The sequence below is a fragment of the Rhinopithecus roxellana genome, chromosome 9 (assembly GCF_007565055.1).
Source record: "Rhinopithecus roxellana isolate Shanxi Qingling chromosome 9, ASM756505v1, whole genome shotgun sequence".
NCBI lineage: Eukaryota > Metazoa > Chordata > Mammalia > Primates > Cercopithecidae > Rhinopithecus > Rhinopithecus roxellana.
The window spans coordinates 106,681,702-106,697,660 of record NC_044557.1 but is presented as its reverse complement, the minus strand read 5'-3'; the positions used below and the strand labels follow the sequence as shown (position 1 = coordinate 106,697,660).

Sequence of the window (15,959 nt, the reverse complement as noted above, 5' to 3'; positions counted from 1 at the left end):
AGGCGTGAGCCACCGCGCCCAGCTGAAAATAACATCATTTCTATTAGTGTCCTTATACATTCATTGGTTCACCAAATATTAAGTATTTGCTGTGCCAGGCAAAACAATTATATGTGTGCAGTGTGAAAATTTTTATCTCTTTATTGGGACAGTTTTTCTGGAATATACAATTTTCAAAGCTCATTTTTAGAATTCTGTGTTTCTGACTACAAAAGAAAAAAAGATAATAGCACACTTCTTACAGATTTTAACCCCTGGTGACGTGTCTAAAAATATTGAGTTCTAGGCTATATCCTGGATCCAAAATTATTTCCCACCCCCCCGCCCCGCCCATCATGCTCAGTTTTCTTAAACATGGAAATGTACCAGGCCCCAGTGGGACAGTAGGAATAGTGTGTAGTACTTCTCCCCTTCCACCCTTGCAGGGAATTCGTGGAAATCAGGAATGTTCAAGAATTAACCCTAAACCCAAGGGTCATGGAAGGATAATAACCGAAAGGTTCTATTCTGTAGTTTTTTTTTTGTTTTGAAACAGGGTCTTGCTCTGTGACCCAGGCTGGAGTGCAGTGGCACGCTATTGGCTCACTGCAACCTCCGCGTCCTGGGTTCGAGCAATTCTCCTGCCTCAGCCTCTCGAGTAGCTGGGACTACAGGCACACACCACCACGCCCGGCTAATTATTCTGTCGTATTTAAAGATAAATAGGCTGGGTGCAGTGACTCAGGCCTGTAATTCCCAGCACTTTGGGAGGCCGAGGTGGGCAGATCACCTGAGGTCAGGAGTTTGAGACCAGCCTAGCCAACGTGATGAAACCCCGTCTCTTCTAAAAACACAAAGAATTAGCTGGGCATGGTGGCAGGCGCCTGTAATCCCCACTACTCGGGAGCCTGAAGCAGGAGAATAGCTTGAACCCAGGAGGTGGAGGTTGCAGTGAGCCAAGATCGCACTGTTGTACTCCAGCCTGGGCAACAAGAGTGAAACTCTGTCTCAAAAAAAAAAAAAAAAAAGATAAATACTACCTAATAATTCTTTTAGATTAGATTGGAAAGTTTACAGCAGCTAAATATCTTGGCTCATAATATATTCCTCCTCCTACTATATATACCAAATTACACAGTAGCTTGTTCTTCCACATTTTAATTTCTAAGTAAATTGGTCTTCATTATTCTTGGATTCCTGACAGACATCGCATCTAAGAATTAATATTTTGCATTCTGCCACTCTGAGCATGTTAAACAAATTACTCAGTGTCGTTGTCACTGAATTAATTAGAAGGATTCATGTGATGACTTTAGCATACCCTATGTAAACTTGTTTTTTTTTTAAAGCTGCTGCTTAGTTTTTATTATTAATAATTACAGCTCTACATAGGTATCATTTGTGGTTTTAGAATTGACGGCCTCAGGGAGTTGTTGTGAGGATTAATGCCCATAAAGCAGTTCAAACTGTCCCTAGCACATAGATGCGTAAAATTATCTTCATTTTACCAGTAAAAACTCTGATGCTCAGAGGTTATAGAGTTACTGGCAGCACCAGGGTGAGAACCAAGTCTTTGTATTCCTAATCCCATTTTTCTCATTATCCTCAGAACTGACATTTTGGGGTGAAATCTGTGATAGTCGGAAATGAACAAATCTGTGTGGAGTGGAAATGTAGCAGGCCCTGGTGGGACAGTAGGGATAGTGTGCAGTGCTTCTCCCCAGGAAGTACTTCAGACCCAGGAAGAGTTGGTGGGTCTGCACTTCCTGAAACACCATCCCAGAACATGGCCTGGTTGTCAAAAGGAAGAACTGAACCTTGTTGGCTTGCTGGGAAATACTCCTGCCACCTCTTTTGTTCTAAAGATCACCTAGGACTTCCCTGGAGCTGTGTGCTAGAGGCTATTTTAGTTGGTTTTGTTTAGACTTATTATGTATATTGAGGTAATATTGTAAATTAGTGGCTTAAAAAATCTCCATGTCTATTAACTTCTCTTTGCTATATATGTATGTATGTATGTATTTATTTGTTTTTGAGATGAGGTCTCTCTGTGATGCCCAGGCTGGAGTGCAGTGGCATGATCTTGGCTCACTGCAACTTCCGCCTCCCAGGCTCAAGTAATGTTCCCACTTCAGCCTCCCAGGTAGCTGGGATTACAGGTGTGTACCACAACACCCAGCTAATTTTTGTATTTTTGTAGAGGCGGGGTTTTGCCATGTTGCCCAGGCTCGTTTGAACTCCTGAGGTCAAGTGATCCTCCCGCCTCAGCCTCCCAAAGTCCTGGGATTATACGTGTGAGCCACCATGCCTAGCCTATCTGCTTTAATTGCTTTTTCTTCTTTGTTTTATCAAAGTATTTTTTCAAGAAGAATTTCATTTTTCAGCTATGTGATTTATTTGTCCTGACAGTTTATAATTTGCTTGATAAACTGTGTGACATTCATTTATTTTCCAAGACCTATATCTCCCTCTTCATAATTATTTTATCTTTGAGTCCTTATTTTCCTGACTTTATGTTCTTTTGAAATTGTTTTTAAATTTTTTATAGTTCAGAACACTTTAAGGAAATTGTCTGTTTCTTGAATTGTGTTTTCTTTCAGGCAGAGTTCTTCTTATCTGCTGAATGCTCTTTTTCCCTTCCCTCTGTTTTTCCTTTCTCTTCTTTTTTCTTTCTTTTTTTTTTTTTTTTGGTATTGTTTATTTTTGCTTCACATTATCACCTAGCAGTTTGCTTTTTCCCATGATGTTTATGCTTAATGCAGACAGTTCTGTCCATGCTTTCAATCTGTCCATACTCTATCTGTGCTTGGAAATAAAGACAGGTGACATCTCCTTAGCACCTTCCTAAGTCATCTCAGAATGTCATTTTCCCCTCTGAGCTAAATTTGATAGCTAATTATTTGTTCCACTGTTTTACAGCTTAAGGGCTCCTGGTGATGGAAAGGAGAGAGTCTTGCTTCTGAGGTTTTGTTCAACTTCCTGTCCTAGCGTTCATTTCATATAGTCAGAGATGGATCCCACTGTTATGGAGGGATATTTTGGCCACTGCAATGGTCCTCAAATTTATTATTGAGCTTGGGAGGCTTCATTGTTAGAGAAAAGGTCTAGTTCTTCATTTCCTTCATTGCACCTATCTTTCCCCATCAGCCATTTCAACTGTCTCCTAATCAGAAAACAGAAAACTCAGTTATTTATGGGGTTTTTTTCCTTCAAACTTTGGGGTTATTAATGAAAATTCTGAGGATATCATTGACTTGGCAACAAGGCTTCTGGGTGATGAGAGTCTACTCGCCTTACCTTGCCACTCCAAAATCTCCTGTTTGTTTTTTTGACTGCTACTTTATTTATTTTTTCATCTTTTCCCTTTATTCAAAAATTACAAAGCCTTTTTTTGGTCATTTCAATGAGTAGAGAGTATTTTAAGGCTAATCCACCCTATCTGTAATACAGGCCTAAATCACTTTATTATGTCATGATTCCTTTTGTTTGTTTGTTTGTTTGTTTGTTATTTTTATTATTATTTTCTTTCCAACCTTTATTTTCACTTCAGGGAATTCACGTGCAGGTTTGTTGCATGAATAAACTGCATGTCGCAGGGGTTTGGCGTACAGGTGATTTCGCCATCCAGGTAATGAGCATAGTAGGCAACAGGTAGTTTTTGGATCCTCACCCTCCACCCACCCTCCACACTAAAGTAGGCCCCTCTATTAGTCCATTCTCATGCTGCTAATAAAGGTATACCTGAGACTAGGTAATTTATAAAAGAAAGAGGTTTAATGGACTGTCAGTTTCACATGGCTGGGGAAGCCTCATAATCATGGCAGAAGGCAAAGGAAGATCAAAAGGACTTCTTACATGGTGGTGGACAAGACAACTTGTGCAGCAAAACTCCCATTTATAAAAACATCAAGGCTGGATGTGGTGGCTCACTCCTGTAATCACAACACTTTGGGAGGCCGAGGTGGGTGGGTCACTTGAGGTCAGGGGTACGAGACCAGCCCGGCCAACATGGCAAAACCCCGTCTCTACTAAAAATACAAAAAATTAGCTGGGAGTGGTGGCGCACAGCTGTAATCCCCACTACTCGGGGATTGAGACAGGATAATTACTTGAACACGGAAGGTGGAGACTGCAGTGAGCCGAGATTGCACCATTGCACTCCAGCCTGGGCAACAGAGTGAGACTCCATCTCAAAAACAAACAAAAATAATATAAACAACAACAGAAAAAAACCCATCAGATCTCGAGATTTATTCATTACCACGTGAACAGTATGGGGAAAACTGCCCCATGATTCAATTTTCTCCACCTGGCCCTGCCCTTGACATGTGGGGATTATGACAATTCAAGGTGAAATTTGGGTGGGGACACAGTCAAACCATATCAGCCCCAGGGTCTATTGTTGCCTGTTTACTTTTTGGTTTTTTGACACAGAGTTTTGCTCTTGTCACCCAGGCTGGAGTGCAGCAGCATGATCTTGGCTCGCTGCAACTTCTGCCTCCTGGTTTCAAGAGATTCTCCTGCCTCAGCCTCCTGAGTAGCTGGGATTATAGGCGTGCACCACCATGCCTGGCTAATTTTTGTATTTTTGGTAGGGATGGGGTTTCACCATGTTGGCCAGGCTGGTCTCGAGCTCCTGACCTCAAGTGATCCGCCTGCATCAGCCTCCCAAAGTGCTGAGATTACAGTCATGAGCCACAACGGCCGGCCTGTTGTTCCCATCTTGACGTTCATGTGTTCACAATGTTTAGCTGCCTTTTAGAAGACAGAACATGTGGTATTGGTTTTCTGTTCCAGCATTAATTTGCTTAGGATGCCACTTAAAAACATTTATGGAGTTAGGGTTTCTTTTTCCTTGTCTGGCTACTTCTTTTTACTGTTTTTTGTTTGTTTGTTTGTTTTAATTATTTTCCTTAATATGAAGAAAGGGTGATTCTGTGCCTTGGTTTCACTCCACCAGCTTTACCAATTTATAATCTTTACAGTTCCCATTTCCTACCTGGTCCTTGGCAAATGAAAGCTAGTCTAGTTCCAAGCACATGGGTTGAAGTATCTTCTGAAATACTTAAACATGATGATTCAGGTGCTCTAAAAAAATTACACAACTAGCTTTCCCTAGAAGAGGAAGCCCTAAGGACTCAAAGTGTCTTCTGGCATCAGTGTAGGTTCCTTTCTTTTTTAGCATAAAATATTAATCCTAATGTACTAACCTGCAAGTTGAATAAAATATATCCCCCATAAGGTTGTCAGAAAATGCAGAGTGCCCACTAAAATTTGAATTATAGATACAGTATAATGAATTTTTTTTTGTTTTTTTTTTTGTGTGTGTGTGACGGAGTCTTTCTCTGTCACCCAGGCTGGAGTGCAGTGGCGCGATCTCGGCTCACTGCAAGCTCTGGTTCCTGGGTTCACACCATTCTCCTGCCTCAGCCTCCCAAGTAGCTGGGACTACAGGTGTCCGCCACCACACCCAGCTAATTTTTTGTATGTTTTAGTAGAGACAGAGTTTCAGCATGTTAGCCAGGATGGTCTCGATCTCCTGACCTCGTGATCCACCCGCTTTGGCCTCCCAAAGTGCTGGGCTTACAGGCATGAGCCACCGCACCAGACCTATGAATAGTTTTTTTAAAGTATAAGTAGGTCCCATGCAATATTTGAGTCATGCTTTTACTACACAATGGTTTGCTATTTATCTGAAATTCAAATTTAACTGGGTTTCCTGTCTGGTTTTTCCTTCCCAAACCTGGCAGCCCTACTCTATCACCACCATCTTATGAGAATGTTTTCTGGGTCTATTGGATACCTCTCCTTTAGTATTTTCCGGATATCACTGATATCCTCATCTCTGTTACTAGTGGATTCATTGCTATATCCCTTCCTTAGCCAATCCTATAGTATGACTTAACTCTTAAGTTTTAGATAATAAATATTGGCAGATGGTAGAACATTGTACAGTAAGTAAGCATCATTAACATTTATTCCTAATTATTTAGCATTCAGCCAAAGAGCAGTAATAAAAGATATAAGATAGTCTTTGAGTGACCAAAATAGATGTCATAAATTCCGTGCCCAAAATACTCATTTTCTTTCTTCATAGATGCTCATATCAGGCTTTTGCTCAAAATATTTTAACTCCTAAATACTGACTACAATGTAGCAGACCATGGCAGAACAGAAATAGCAGATCAGGGGAACTGCTTGAGTTTAGGAACAAGGACAACAGGTGCATATCACAGCAGGACAAGGGAAGGAGATAGGAGAATGAGAAACAGACCCTAGGAAGTTGTGGAACCACTGGGTGCAGAGTACATAGCTCTGGCCATTTATGTGGTCTCTGAAGGCACCACTGTGGCAACATTCCATGGCATGGAGCCACAAGCTGGCATTCAGCTGGAGGGTGTATTGGGACAATATTGGTATTAGTAACATATACCTGAATCAACTCCCTAAAGCACAGGGAATGTATCGATTCATGTAATTTAAACCCAGGTTAGGTGACTTCATGAATTGTTGAATTCAGGTGCTCAAACAGGGTTGTTTGTAATCTCTCTCTCTCTCTCTTTTATCTCTATCTCTTTATCTATCTGGTCCACTTTGCTCTGTGTTGTATTTCTTTCTAGGCAGGTTCTTCCTTTATGATGGCAAGATTGGCTAGTAGTAGTTCAAGATGCATATATATATATGTATGTATATATATATGTGTATATATATATATATATTTAAGAAGGAGTTTCACTCTTGTTGCCTAGGCTGGAGTGCAATGGTGCGATCTCAGCTCACTGCAACCTCCACTTCCCAGGTTCAAGTGATTCTCCTGCTGCAGCCTCTTGAGTAGCTGGGATTACAGGCACCCGCTACCATGCCTGGCTAATTTTTGTATTTTTAGTAGAGACAGGTTTTCACCATGTTGGCCAGGGTAGTCTCAAACTCCTGACCTCAAGCGATCCTCCTGCTTCAATATCCCAAAGTTCTGGGATTACAGATGTGAGCCACCACACCCTGATGTATGTTTTTAGTGCCTAGAGGTACCTAACAGGCAGGTAGTAGACATTCATTAATATTTGTTATACGAATGAATGACTACAAGTAGGGTGGGCCCTGAACAATTTGTGATAAAGAGGGTGCACTTTGTTTCAGCATATTTCTAGGGTTTTTGTTTGGTGGTTGAAACAGTAACCCCACTGGAGAGAGAAAAAGCAGGGAGTGAGACAGAGTAGGGGATGGAGAGCTTTTCTCACTCTCAGAAGTGGCAGGAGAGTTCTGGGTTGGCTGTGATTGTTTTACCCTCATATTTACCTCTGTCATCTAGATCAGAGGCTGGAGTCACTTTCTGGAGCCTTTGAGCTCTGACAGTATGGACATCACCAAGTGAGCTAAAGATACTCAATAACACTCTCATGCCTTTGGAACTTCTGTTGTGTTATTACTCTCTGGGATTGGTTTAATAATTTGTGCTGTCATCAAAATTTCCAAAGTAATTGCTAATTTTTCTTTCAGGCTCAGGCTGCATGAAGAAAAGGTTATTAAAGATAGACGTCATCATCTCAAGACCTACCCAAACTGTTTTGTCGCAAAAGAACTGATTGACTGGCTGATTGAACACAAAGAGGCTTCCGACAGAGAGACGGCAATAAAACTCATGCAGAAATTAGCAGACCGGGGCATCATTCACCATGGTAAGTGAGGTGGTGAGTCAAGGTGACTTGAGAGAAAATGAAGGACTAAATCTTTTCATGAACGTACCCACTTAAGAAAGAAAACATTTTGCTTTATTTTATCTCTACTGTACCTCTCCCTGATTTCATTTTCTTCCTTCCTCTAAGAGACATTTTGGTTATTTCTTTTTTTTTTTTTTTTTTTTTTGTATTTTCAGTAGAGACTGAGTTTTACCCTGTTGGTCAGGCTGGTCTCGAACTCCTGACTTCAGGTGATCTGCCCACCTCAGCCTCCCAAAGTGCTGGAATTACAGGCGTGAGTCACTGTGCCCAGCTAGCATTTCGATTATACCTCTTTTTCTATTCATCTTTAAGGAATGCATCATATTGTTTTAAAAGTTTTCTCTCATTATAGAAGTGTATATTTATTCTTTTGCAACTTGATCAACACACTGTGAGCTTCATCCACGTTGACAGTATATGTCTTATTTGTTATTTTTGCTGTTGTATAATACATATGTATAATTATGCCACTATATATTTTTCAGTGGGCATTTACGTGGTTTCCAAGTTTTTGCTGTTACTCTCAGTGGGTTCAATAAAGATTCACCAACATGTCTTCTTGAAATCTCTCATCCTGGCCTCGACCTTTGCACATGTCGTCGTTCTCTTGGAATGCCCTTTCCCCTCACTTTTTGCCCGATTTCTCTTTGTTCTTCAGGTCTGCACTTACATGCAAACTCTTCAGGGAAGCTTTCTTTTTCCAAAGCTGGGTCACTGTGTTCCTGGGGCACTGGGCACTCTTCCTCTAGGCTCCCATTGCACTCTGTCCTTACGTCTGTAGCCTTATCATACCATATTTCAATTACAGTTGACATTTCTCCTTACCTCACTAGATTTCACATTCTTTGAGGCTGATGCATGCCCCAATATGCTTTAGAAGAGTTTGTGTTGCTTGATGAATTGAATTATGTGACCTTCCTAAAGACGATGATGATGATGATGATGATGATGATGATGATGGTGATGGTGATGGTGATAATAATAGCTAAAAATACTGAGGACTTACTCTGTACCAAGTGCTATGTAACTATTTTACATGTATTAGCTCATATGGTAGATACTTGTATGCAAGAAGAATTTGGTAGTGAAATAATTCTTAATTAGCATCATACTTCACTTGAGTAATTAAATAAGAGTGATTTTTTTTCTCATTTGCTTCTCTGTGCATATTATGTTTCAGTGTGTGATGAGCATAAAGAATTCAAGGATGTCAAACTCTTCTACCGCTTTAGAAAGGATGACGGCACCTTCCCGTTGGATAACGAAGTGAAGGCCTTTATGAGGGGACAGAGGCTGTATGAAAAGTATGTTCCACATGAAATCCCCACTGTAATCTTGACTGGTAGAGAGAAGCAGAACTGTGCCAGTCTCATTATGTTGATTTCAGCATGGCTCTTCCATGTGGGCTGGTTACATAACTGTTCTTTTCCATATGAGAAAACTATCACCCATTTGCTTTCTCTTTGCCAGAAAATAAGTCAATTTCATAAGATTCTTATTAAAGAATTTATTTAAATCTTATTTTCTATATTTAAGTCAATTCTACAAAGCTCCAGAATTTTTGTTTACCATCAAATGATGTGGATGCCCTTTTCCTCTCTTATTTTTGTTTATTTTTTGGCACTGAGTCTCACTCTGTTGCCCAGGCTGAAGTGCAGTGGCATGATCTCGGCTCACTGCAACCTCTGCCTTCTGGGTTCAAGTGATTCTCATGCCTCAGCTCCTGAGTAGCTGGGAATACAGGCGTGAGCTACCACGCCCGGCTAATTTATGTATTTGTAGTAGAGACAGGGTTTCCCCATGTTGGCCAGGCTTTTCTCAAATTCCTGACTTCAGGTGATCTACCCACTTCAGCCTCCCAAAGTGCTAACATTGCAGGTGTGAGCCACCATGCTTGGCCCCCTTTTTTCTTTTAAATACTGTTGTTGTGTAAATTGGAGGTTCAGGCTTGTGAGTGACTGGAGAAGCAGCATCAAGAACAAGGGAATTGGTCAGACCAGGAGATTATATAGACCAGTAGTGGGAGAACTTCAGATAGCAGGATGTCTATGAGGAACAAGCTTTCAGCTCTTTCAAGAGGTAAGTATAGTGTAGCACAGGAGTATTTGGTTGGTGGGTCTCGAATCTTCTGAGTGGGCATCTCTGGGTTTATCTGCTACTTCTGTGGCCTCTTTACCATCCTGCCTTCCTCATTTAGTTTTCCAGGGCAACCATTAGAAAAAGGGGTGCAGAAGCAATGGCACCTCCTTTGTAACCCTGGCTGCGTTACAAGACTTGAGGGAATTGAAAAACACATATATATCAGCCAGGCGCTATGGTTTATGCCTGTAATCCTAGCACTTTGGGAGGCTGAGGTGGGTGGATCACTTTAGGTCAGGGGTTCAAGACCAGCCTGGCCAACATGGTGAAAGCCTGTCTCCACTAAAAATACAAAAATTAGCCCACCATTGGGAGTGAGTGCCTGTAATTCCAGCTACTCGGTAGGCTGAGGTAGGAGAATCACTTCAACTTAGGAGGCAGAGGCTGCAGTGAGCCGGGATCACATCACTGCACTCCAACCTGGGTGACAGAGTGAGGCACCATCTCAAAACTAAAACAAAAACAAAACATATTTGTCACATAAAACAGCCTGTTCTACAATGGGTGGGGGTAAGGGTCTGGGTGGGTGTCTGAGTGGTCAGATTAATTGGCATGACGGTTAAAAGCCAGACAGAGTTTGAAGTGTGGCCCTGTCACCTTACCTTTGTAAAGCTCAGTGTCCTCATTAGTGACATGACAGCAGCAATAGAACTTACCTCCTAGTGCTGTTGTGGGAATTAAAAGGCTTAAGTATTTAGCTCAGGATCTCTGGTGTGTAGTAAGACCTCACAGATGATAGCCATTCCAGATATGAGTACAATACTGATGGCCAACCTCGACTGTGTCCTTCTTGTGTTATGCACTCTGTCCCAGTTCTTGTCTCCGTTTCTTGAGGTGGTATGGTCACCACTTGAGGTCCTAATTTGTACTCAGTCTACTATCACTTGCTTTCTATATTGAAATAGAGAAACTCTCTCATCTTTCTGACTCACATGAATTTGAATGGAAGGGATCCATCAGTACCTCCACTTGTTTACTTGAGCGTGTGCATTTGTTTTGTTGCTTTCTTTTAATTTCTTAGTTCCTTTTGTAGAATTCTAGCAGGTGTTGGGTATTTCAGTTACGATGATGTTCCTTTCAAACAATGATTCTATGTTGGCCAAAACATGCATGTCATCTCCATGGATGAAGGCCAGTGGATTCTGTAACACGTTTCCTTTTTTTAATTAAAAAAGATTAACATTATTATTATTATTATTATTTATAAAGACAGGATCTCGCTCTGTCTCCCAGGCTGGAGTGCAGTGGCATTATCATAGTTCACTGTAACCTTCAATTTCTGGGCTCAAGTGATCCTCCTGCCTCAGCCTCCCAAGTAGCTAGGAGTACAGACTTATGCTACCACATCCAGCTATTTTTTTTTTTTTAAGTTTTTGTAGAGACAGGATCTCATTATGTTGTTCAGGCTGATATCAAACTCCTGTCCTCAAGTGATCCTCTTACCTTGGCCTCTCAAAGCATTGGGACTACAGCCATGAGCCACTGTACCTATAACACTTTTCTCTAGCTACAGCTTATCTCTTGGGATTCGCATAACCACACTGTGGGGCAGGGATCAGCTATAATTGAAAATATCTAGCAGAGAACTGTTATTGCTTAATGGGATAGTTATGATGGCAAGATAACAATAAGAAACGTTAAAGTTGCTCACACCTTTTGGAAAGCAGACTTACTCCAGCCTCATATTCCGTTGCATCTCTTTCCATCCTGTGGACCAGTCACACAGCACTGTGTATTTCTGAGCATGTTCTTTCCCTTCAGGAGATGCATTAATGCATTACTTATTCAACAAATCTATATTGAGCCCTTTCCACATGCTAGGTGCAGCTAAAGATGCTGGAAATGCCTGTAGCAAAGCCCCTGCCTTCATGAGCTGGTACTTCAGTTAAAGAGGCAGACATTAAAGGCACTGAAACATGAAGATGTGATATAGTATGACACAGGTGTCGTCAGTGCTAGAAAGAAAAATAGATTTACTGAGGATGGTGGGGTACTTTAAATAGGGGGATTGGCGAAAATGTTTTTGAAGAGATGACATATGAGTAAAGGAAGGCTTGCAGATATCTGGTGGAAGAACATCCCAGGCAAAGGGAATGGTAAGGATAAAGGCTTTGAGAAGGGAATGTGCTGGACATATTTAAGGGCAGTAATGAGACCAGAGTGTCCAGAGGGCAGAAGTAAAGGGGAGAGTAGTAGGAGATGAGACAAGACCAGTTCATAACAGGGCCCTTAAAACCGTGGTAAGAATTGATGATTTTAAGTGTAATGGGAGGCTGTTGGAGAGGAGGGAGTGAGGAAGTGGCAATCTGATACACTTTTTGCACGTGCTGTTCTCTCTGCCTAGAGGACTCATGCCACTCTCACCCCTTTCCCTAAATCACTGACTCCTGTGGCTTCACGTTAATTGTGAAGGTAGCTCAAGTAATGTGTGGTGGCTCATGCCTGTAATCCCAGCTCCTTGGGAGGCCGAGGTGGGCAGATCACCAGAGGTCAGGAGTTTGAGACCAGCCTGGCCGACATGGGAAACCCCATCAATATGAAAAATATAAACATTAGCTGGGTGTGGTGGTGGGCACCTGTAATCCCTACTACTTGGGAGGCTGAGGCAGGAGAATTGCTTGAACCTGGGAGGCGGAGGTTGCAGTGAGCCGAGATTACACCACTGAACTCCAGCCTGGGTGACAGAACAAGACTCTGTCTCAAAAACAAAACAAAACAAAAAACCCACAAAAAACAAAACAATGTTTATTGTTTGTAAGTTAAGCTTCTTAAAGCACTTCCTTTAGATTATTTTATCTAAGCTTCTTTTTAAAATAGATGGAGCATTACTTTACTGGCCCATTTTCAGAGAGAGCATCTGGGATCCAATGCATTTAAGTAATTTATATGTGATGTTGACACAGTTTGCAAGGGACAGGGGTGAGACAAGAACCTGGGGTGGCAGGTGTTGGGGCCGCTGCTGTCTCAGCAGCTCTGAGGGGGCAGGCGTATTGTCAGTATTTCTTTTTGGCTCTTTTCTTGCTTGTTTGTTCTGTGTTATAAATAGGACTTTGTGAAACTTTGTGGTTTCTGACTGAGGTTTTGCTGAACCATGTTGATTTTGGGGAACCCTGGCTTTCTGGTTTTTGTTTGTTTGTTTGTTTGTTTTTATTTATAAGAGTCTCACTCTGTTGCCCAGGCTGAAGTACAGTGGCATGATCTCGGCTGACTGCAACCTTTGCCTCCTGAGTTCAAGCGATTTTCGTGCCTCTGCCTCCCAAGTAGCTGGGACTAGAGGTGTGTGCCACCACACCTAGCTAATTTTTTGTATTTTTAGTAGAGATGGGGTTTCAACCTGTTGGCTAGGCTGATCTCAAACTCATGGCCTCAAGTGATCTGTCTGCCTCGGCCTCCCAAAGTGCTGGGATTACAGGCGTGGGCCAGTGTGCCCAGCCTGGGTACCTGGCTTTCTAACCCATAGCAGTGTTTCTCAGACTGCTCATTGGTGGGATAAACCCAAGTCTCAAAACTGCAATTTCAGCACCTCTGCTGGCTCTTAGTGTGTGTGTCACTCTAGTTACTTTACTTGAGACATGCTGGAACAAACACTAATGAAGAAGCCAGCAGTTGACCCTTTGAAGTTGTCCCAGTGTGAGTGAGGAAAGCTTTAGAGGAACTGGAGGCGTGGATCATTCTGCATAGTGAGTGACAATGGCTGTAGGCTCTGGAGTCACACAGCCTGGGTCTTCCATCCCAGCTTCACAATTTGCTTGCTTTGTGACCTTCAGCAGGCTACCTAAATCTCTCTGATCCGCAGTCTACCATGGAGATAAGGCTGGGACCCACTGCTGGAAAAAGCTGTAGCAGGGACTGACTGAGATCCATCTGTACAGTGCTGAGCACACTGCTTGACGTGGACTGAGAGCCTAGGGAATGTTAGCTGTTGTTATTAGAGTAGTAAATAATAATATCAATACATGACACCTATTCTTCTTGTTTTCTCGTTTTTTTGTTTGTTTGTTTGTTTGTTTGTTTGTTTGAGACGGAATCTCGCTCTGCTGCCCAGGCTGGAGTACAGTGGCCGGATCTCAGCTCACTGCAAGCTCCGCCTCCCGGGTTCACGCCATTCTCCTGCCTCAGCCTCCCGAGTAGCTGGGACTACAGGTGCCCGCCACCTCGCCCGGCTAGTTTTTTGTATTTTTTAGTAGAGACGGGGTTTCACCGTGTTAGCCAGGATGGTCTTGATCTCCTGACCTCGTGATCCGCCTGTCTAGGCCTCCCAAAGTGCTGGGATTACAGGCTTGAGCCACCACGCCCGGTCTGTTTTCTCATATTATTTTAAGATGCAGCCTTGCATAGCAGATAGGAGCCCAGGAGCCCAGCTACCTGGGTGTGAATCTTGGCTCCATGCCTTGGGGCAAGTGGCTTTATCTCTATGTCTCCATTTGCCTATCTAGTAAATGGAGATACTGACCATGCTGACCTCATAGACGTGTTGTGGGGATAAAATGGACTAATGGATATGCACACAGGACAGGGTCCACATCAGATATGAGTATATACTATTGCTCACTTCCTGCTGCCAACTTTGGGGAAGCATGAGAAAGAGGGTGTGTGCTTATGGATTGGTGCCCTGATGTTATCATTTTGATGAATTCATCTGAGTGCATTCAGGGCACAATACACTTTCATCAACAAGCTCTAAGCTCTGTTGAGTCTTCATTATGGCCAGCCAATGGTCTGAGGGTGCAAAGGATAAGGCATAACATTTTGTCTCTTTGGGAGGGGCTTACAGCTTTCCACTTAATTTTGCATGGGCACAAGTACTCAAGACACTCAACACATGAACATAAGTCACGTTTTCCCAAACAGTACAATTTTTACTTCTCAAAGGAGACCTTTATAAGCAGGATGGTACCCATAACTTAAAAGAACAATGTTGAATCTGTATACGCAAACTTAAGATGGTAAAAAGTGTTTTGAGTGCATGTTCCCCACTGTAAAACTTGATTGGTAAAATAGATTTCTTTAAGTAAAAAGCTAGCCAGTCATGGTGGCTTACACATGTAAACCCAGTACTTTGGGAGGCCAAGGCAGGCAGATCACTTCAGGTCAGGAGTTCAAGACCAGCCTGGCCAACAGGGTGAAACCCTGTCTCTACTAAAAATACAAAAATTAGCCAGGTGTGGTGTCATGCACCTGTAATCCCAGCTACTCAGGAGGCTGAGACAGAAAAATTGCTTGAACCCAGGAGGCAGAGGTTGCAGTGAGCTGAGATCATGCCACTGCACTCTAGCCTGGGCAGCAGAGCGAGACTCCATCTCAAAAAAAAGAAAAAGAAAAAGAAAAAGAAAAAAGTTGTATTCAGGATTATCAAGTCCTCTGTATAGTAACAAATAAAATCAGCTATAAAAGAGAATGTGCATTCGAGGCACAATTTGGTCTTTCCTTACTAAACCTAGCAGTTGAAATGTATATTTTAAACTAACTTTGATTTCATCTTCAGATTTAGAAGAGACTTCTTAATTTTAATTTAACCTCAGTCTTGATATGGAACTAAATCCCCTCTTAATCTGGTTCATAGACACATTAGTCTAGTTTTTTGTTTGTTTGTTTGTTTTTTGTTTTTTATCCAAAGGGCCTTGATTTTCTCAGCAGCAAGAGTTTCTATCTCCAGCTACTATTAGTCTCTTTATCCTGCTTAGGAGTTTAGACCTGATTGAAGAATCGGCTTAACATGCCCGTATGCCATTAGATGTCTATTGAATTCCCACTGCTTCCTTCAATTTCTCTTCCACAGGACCAAAGGGAAATACAAGGGAGAAAGTATATCCAAAGAGGCAAAGCCCTTCTGCGTGTTGTATCTTATCAGAAGTTTCTCTGCCCTGTGCATTAGGATCTTTCTCCTGTTCTGTCCCAGTGCCTGGGACAATAAATATTTGTTGAATGAACAAAGGGCTCTACATGTTGTGATTACTATGAGCTGCTGAGCCTGTACCATGAGCTGCACAGAGCTTGCTTTTAATGACAAGCAACAATAGCCAGAGATTCACCTTGTCTGGCCTCTTTAGAGCCCACAACCCATCATATACATTAATGTGTTTGATCCTCTGTACAACTCTGTGAATTATACCCAGCAGGCAT

At 42.1% G+C, this 15,959-nt stretch overlaps 1 protein-coding gene across 1 annotated transcript in view; it reads left to right on the top strand.

The window, feature by feature from the left end:
* The window catches only part of DEPTOR (DEP domain containing MTOR interacting protein), a 195,829-nt gene that overhangs the window by 49,422 nt on the left and 130,448 nt on the right, over positions 1-15,959 (top strand). The window contains exons 2-3 of the mRNA XM_030937918.1: positions 7,477-7,655; positions 8,878-9,001. Of these exons, the coding sequence (XP_030793778.1) occupies positions 7,477-7,655; positions 8,878-9,001 (303 nt within the window). The remainder of the gene's footprint in view (positions 1-7,476; positions 7,656-8,877; positions 9,002-15,959) is intronic.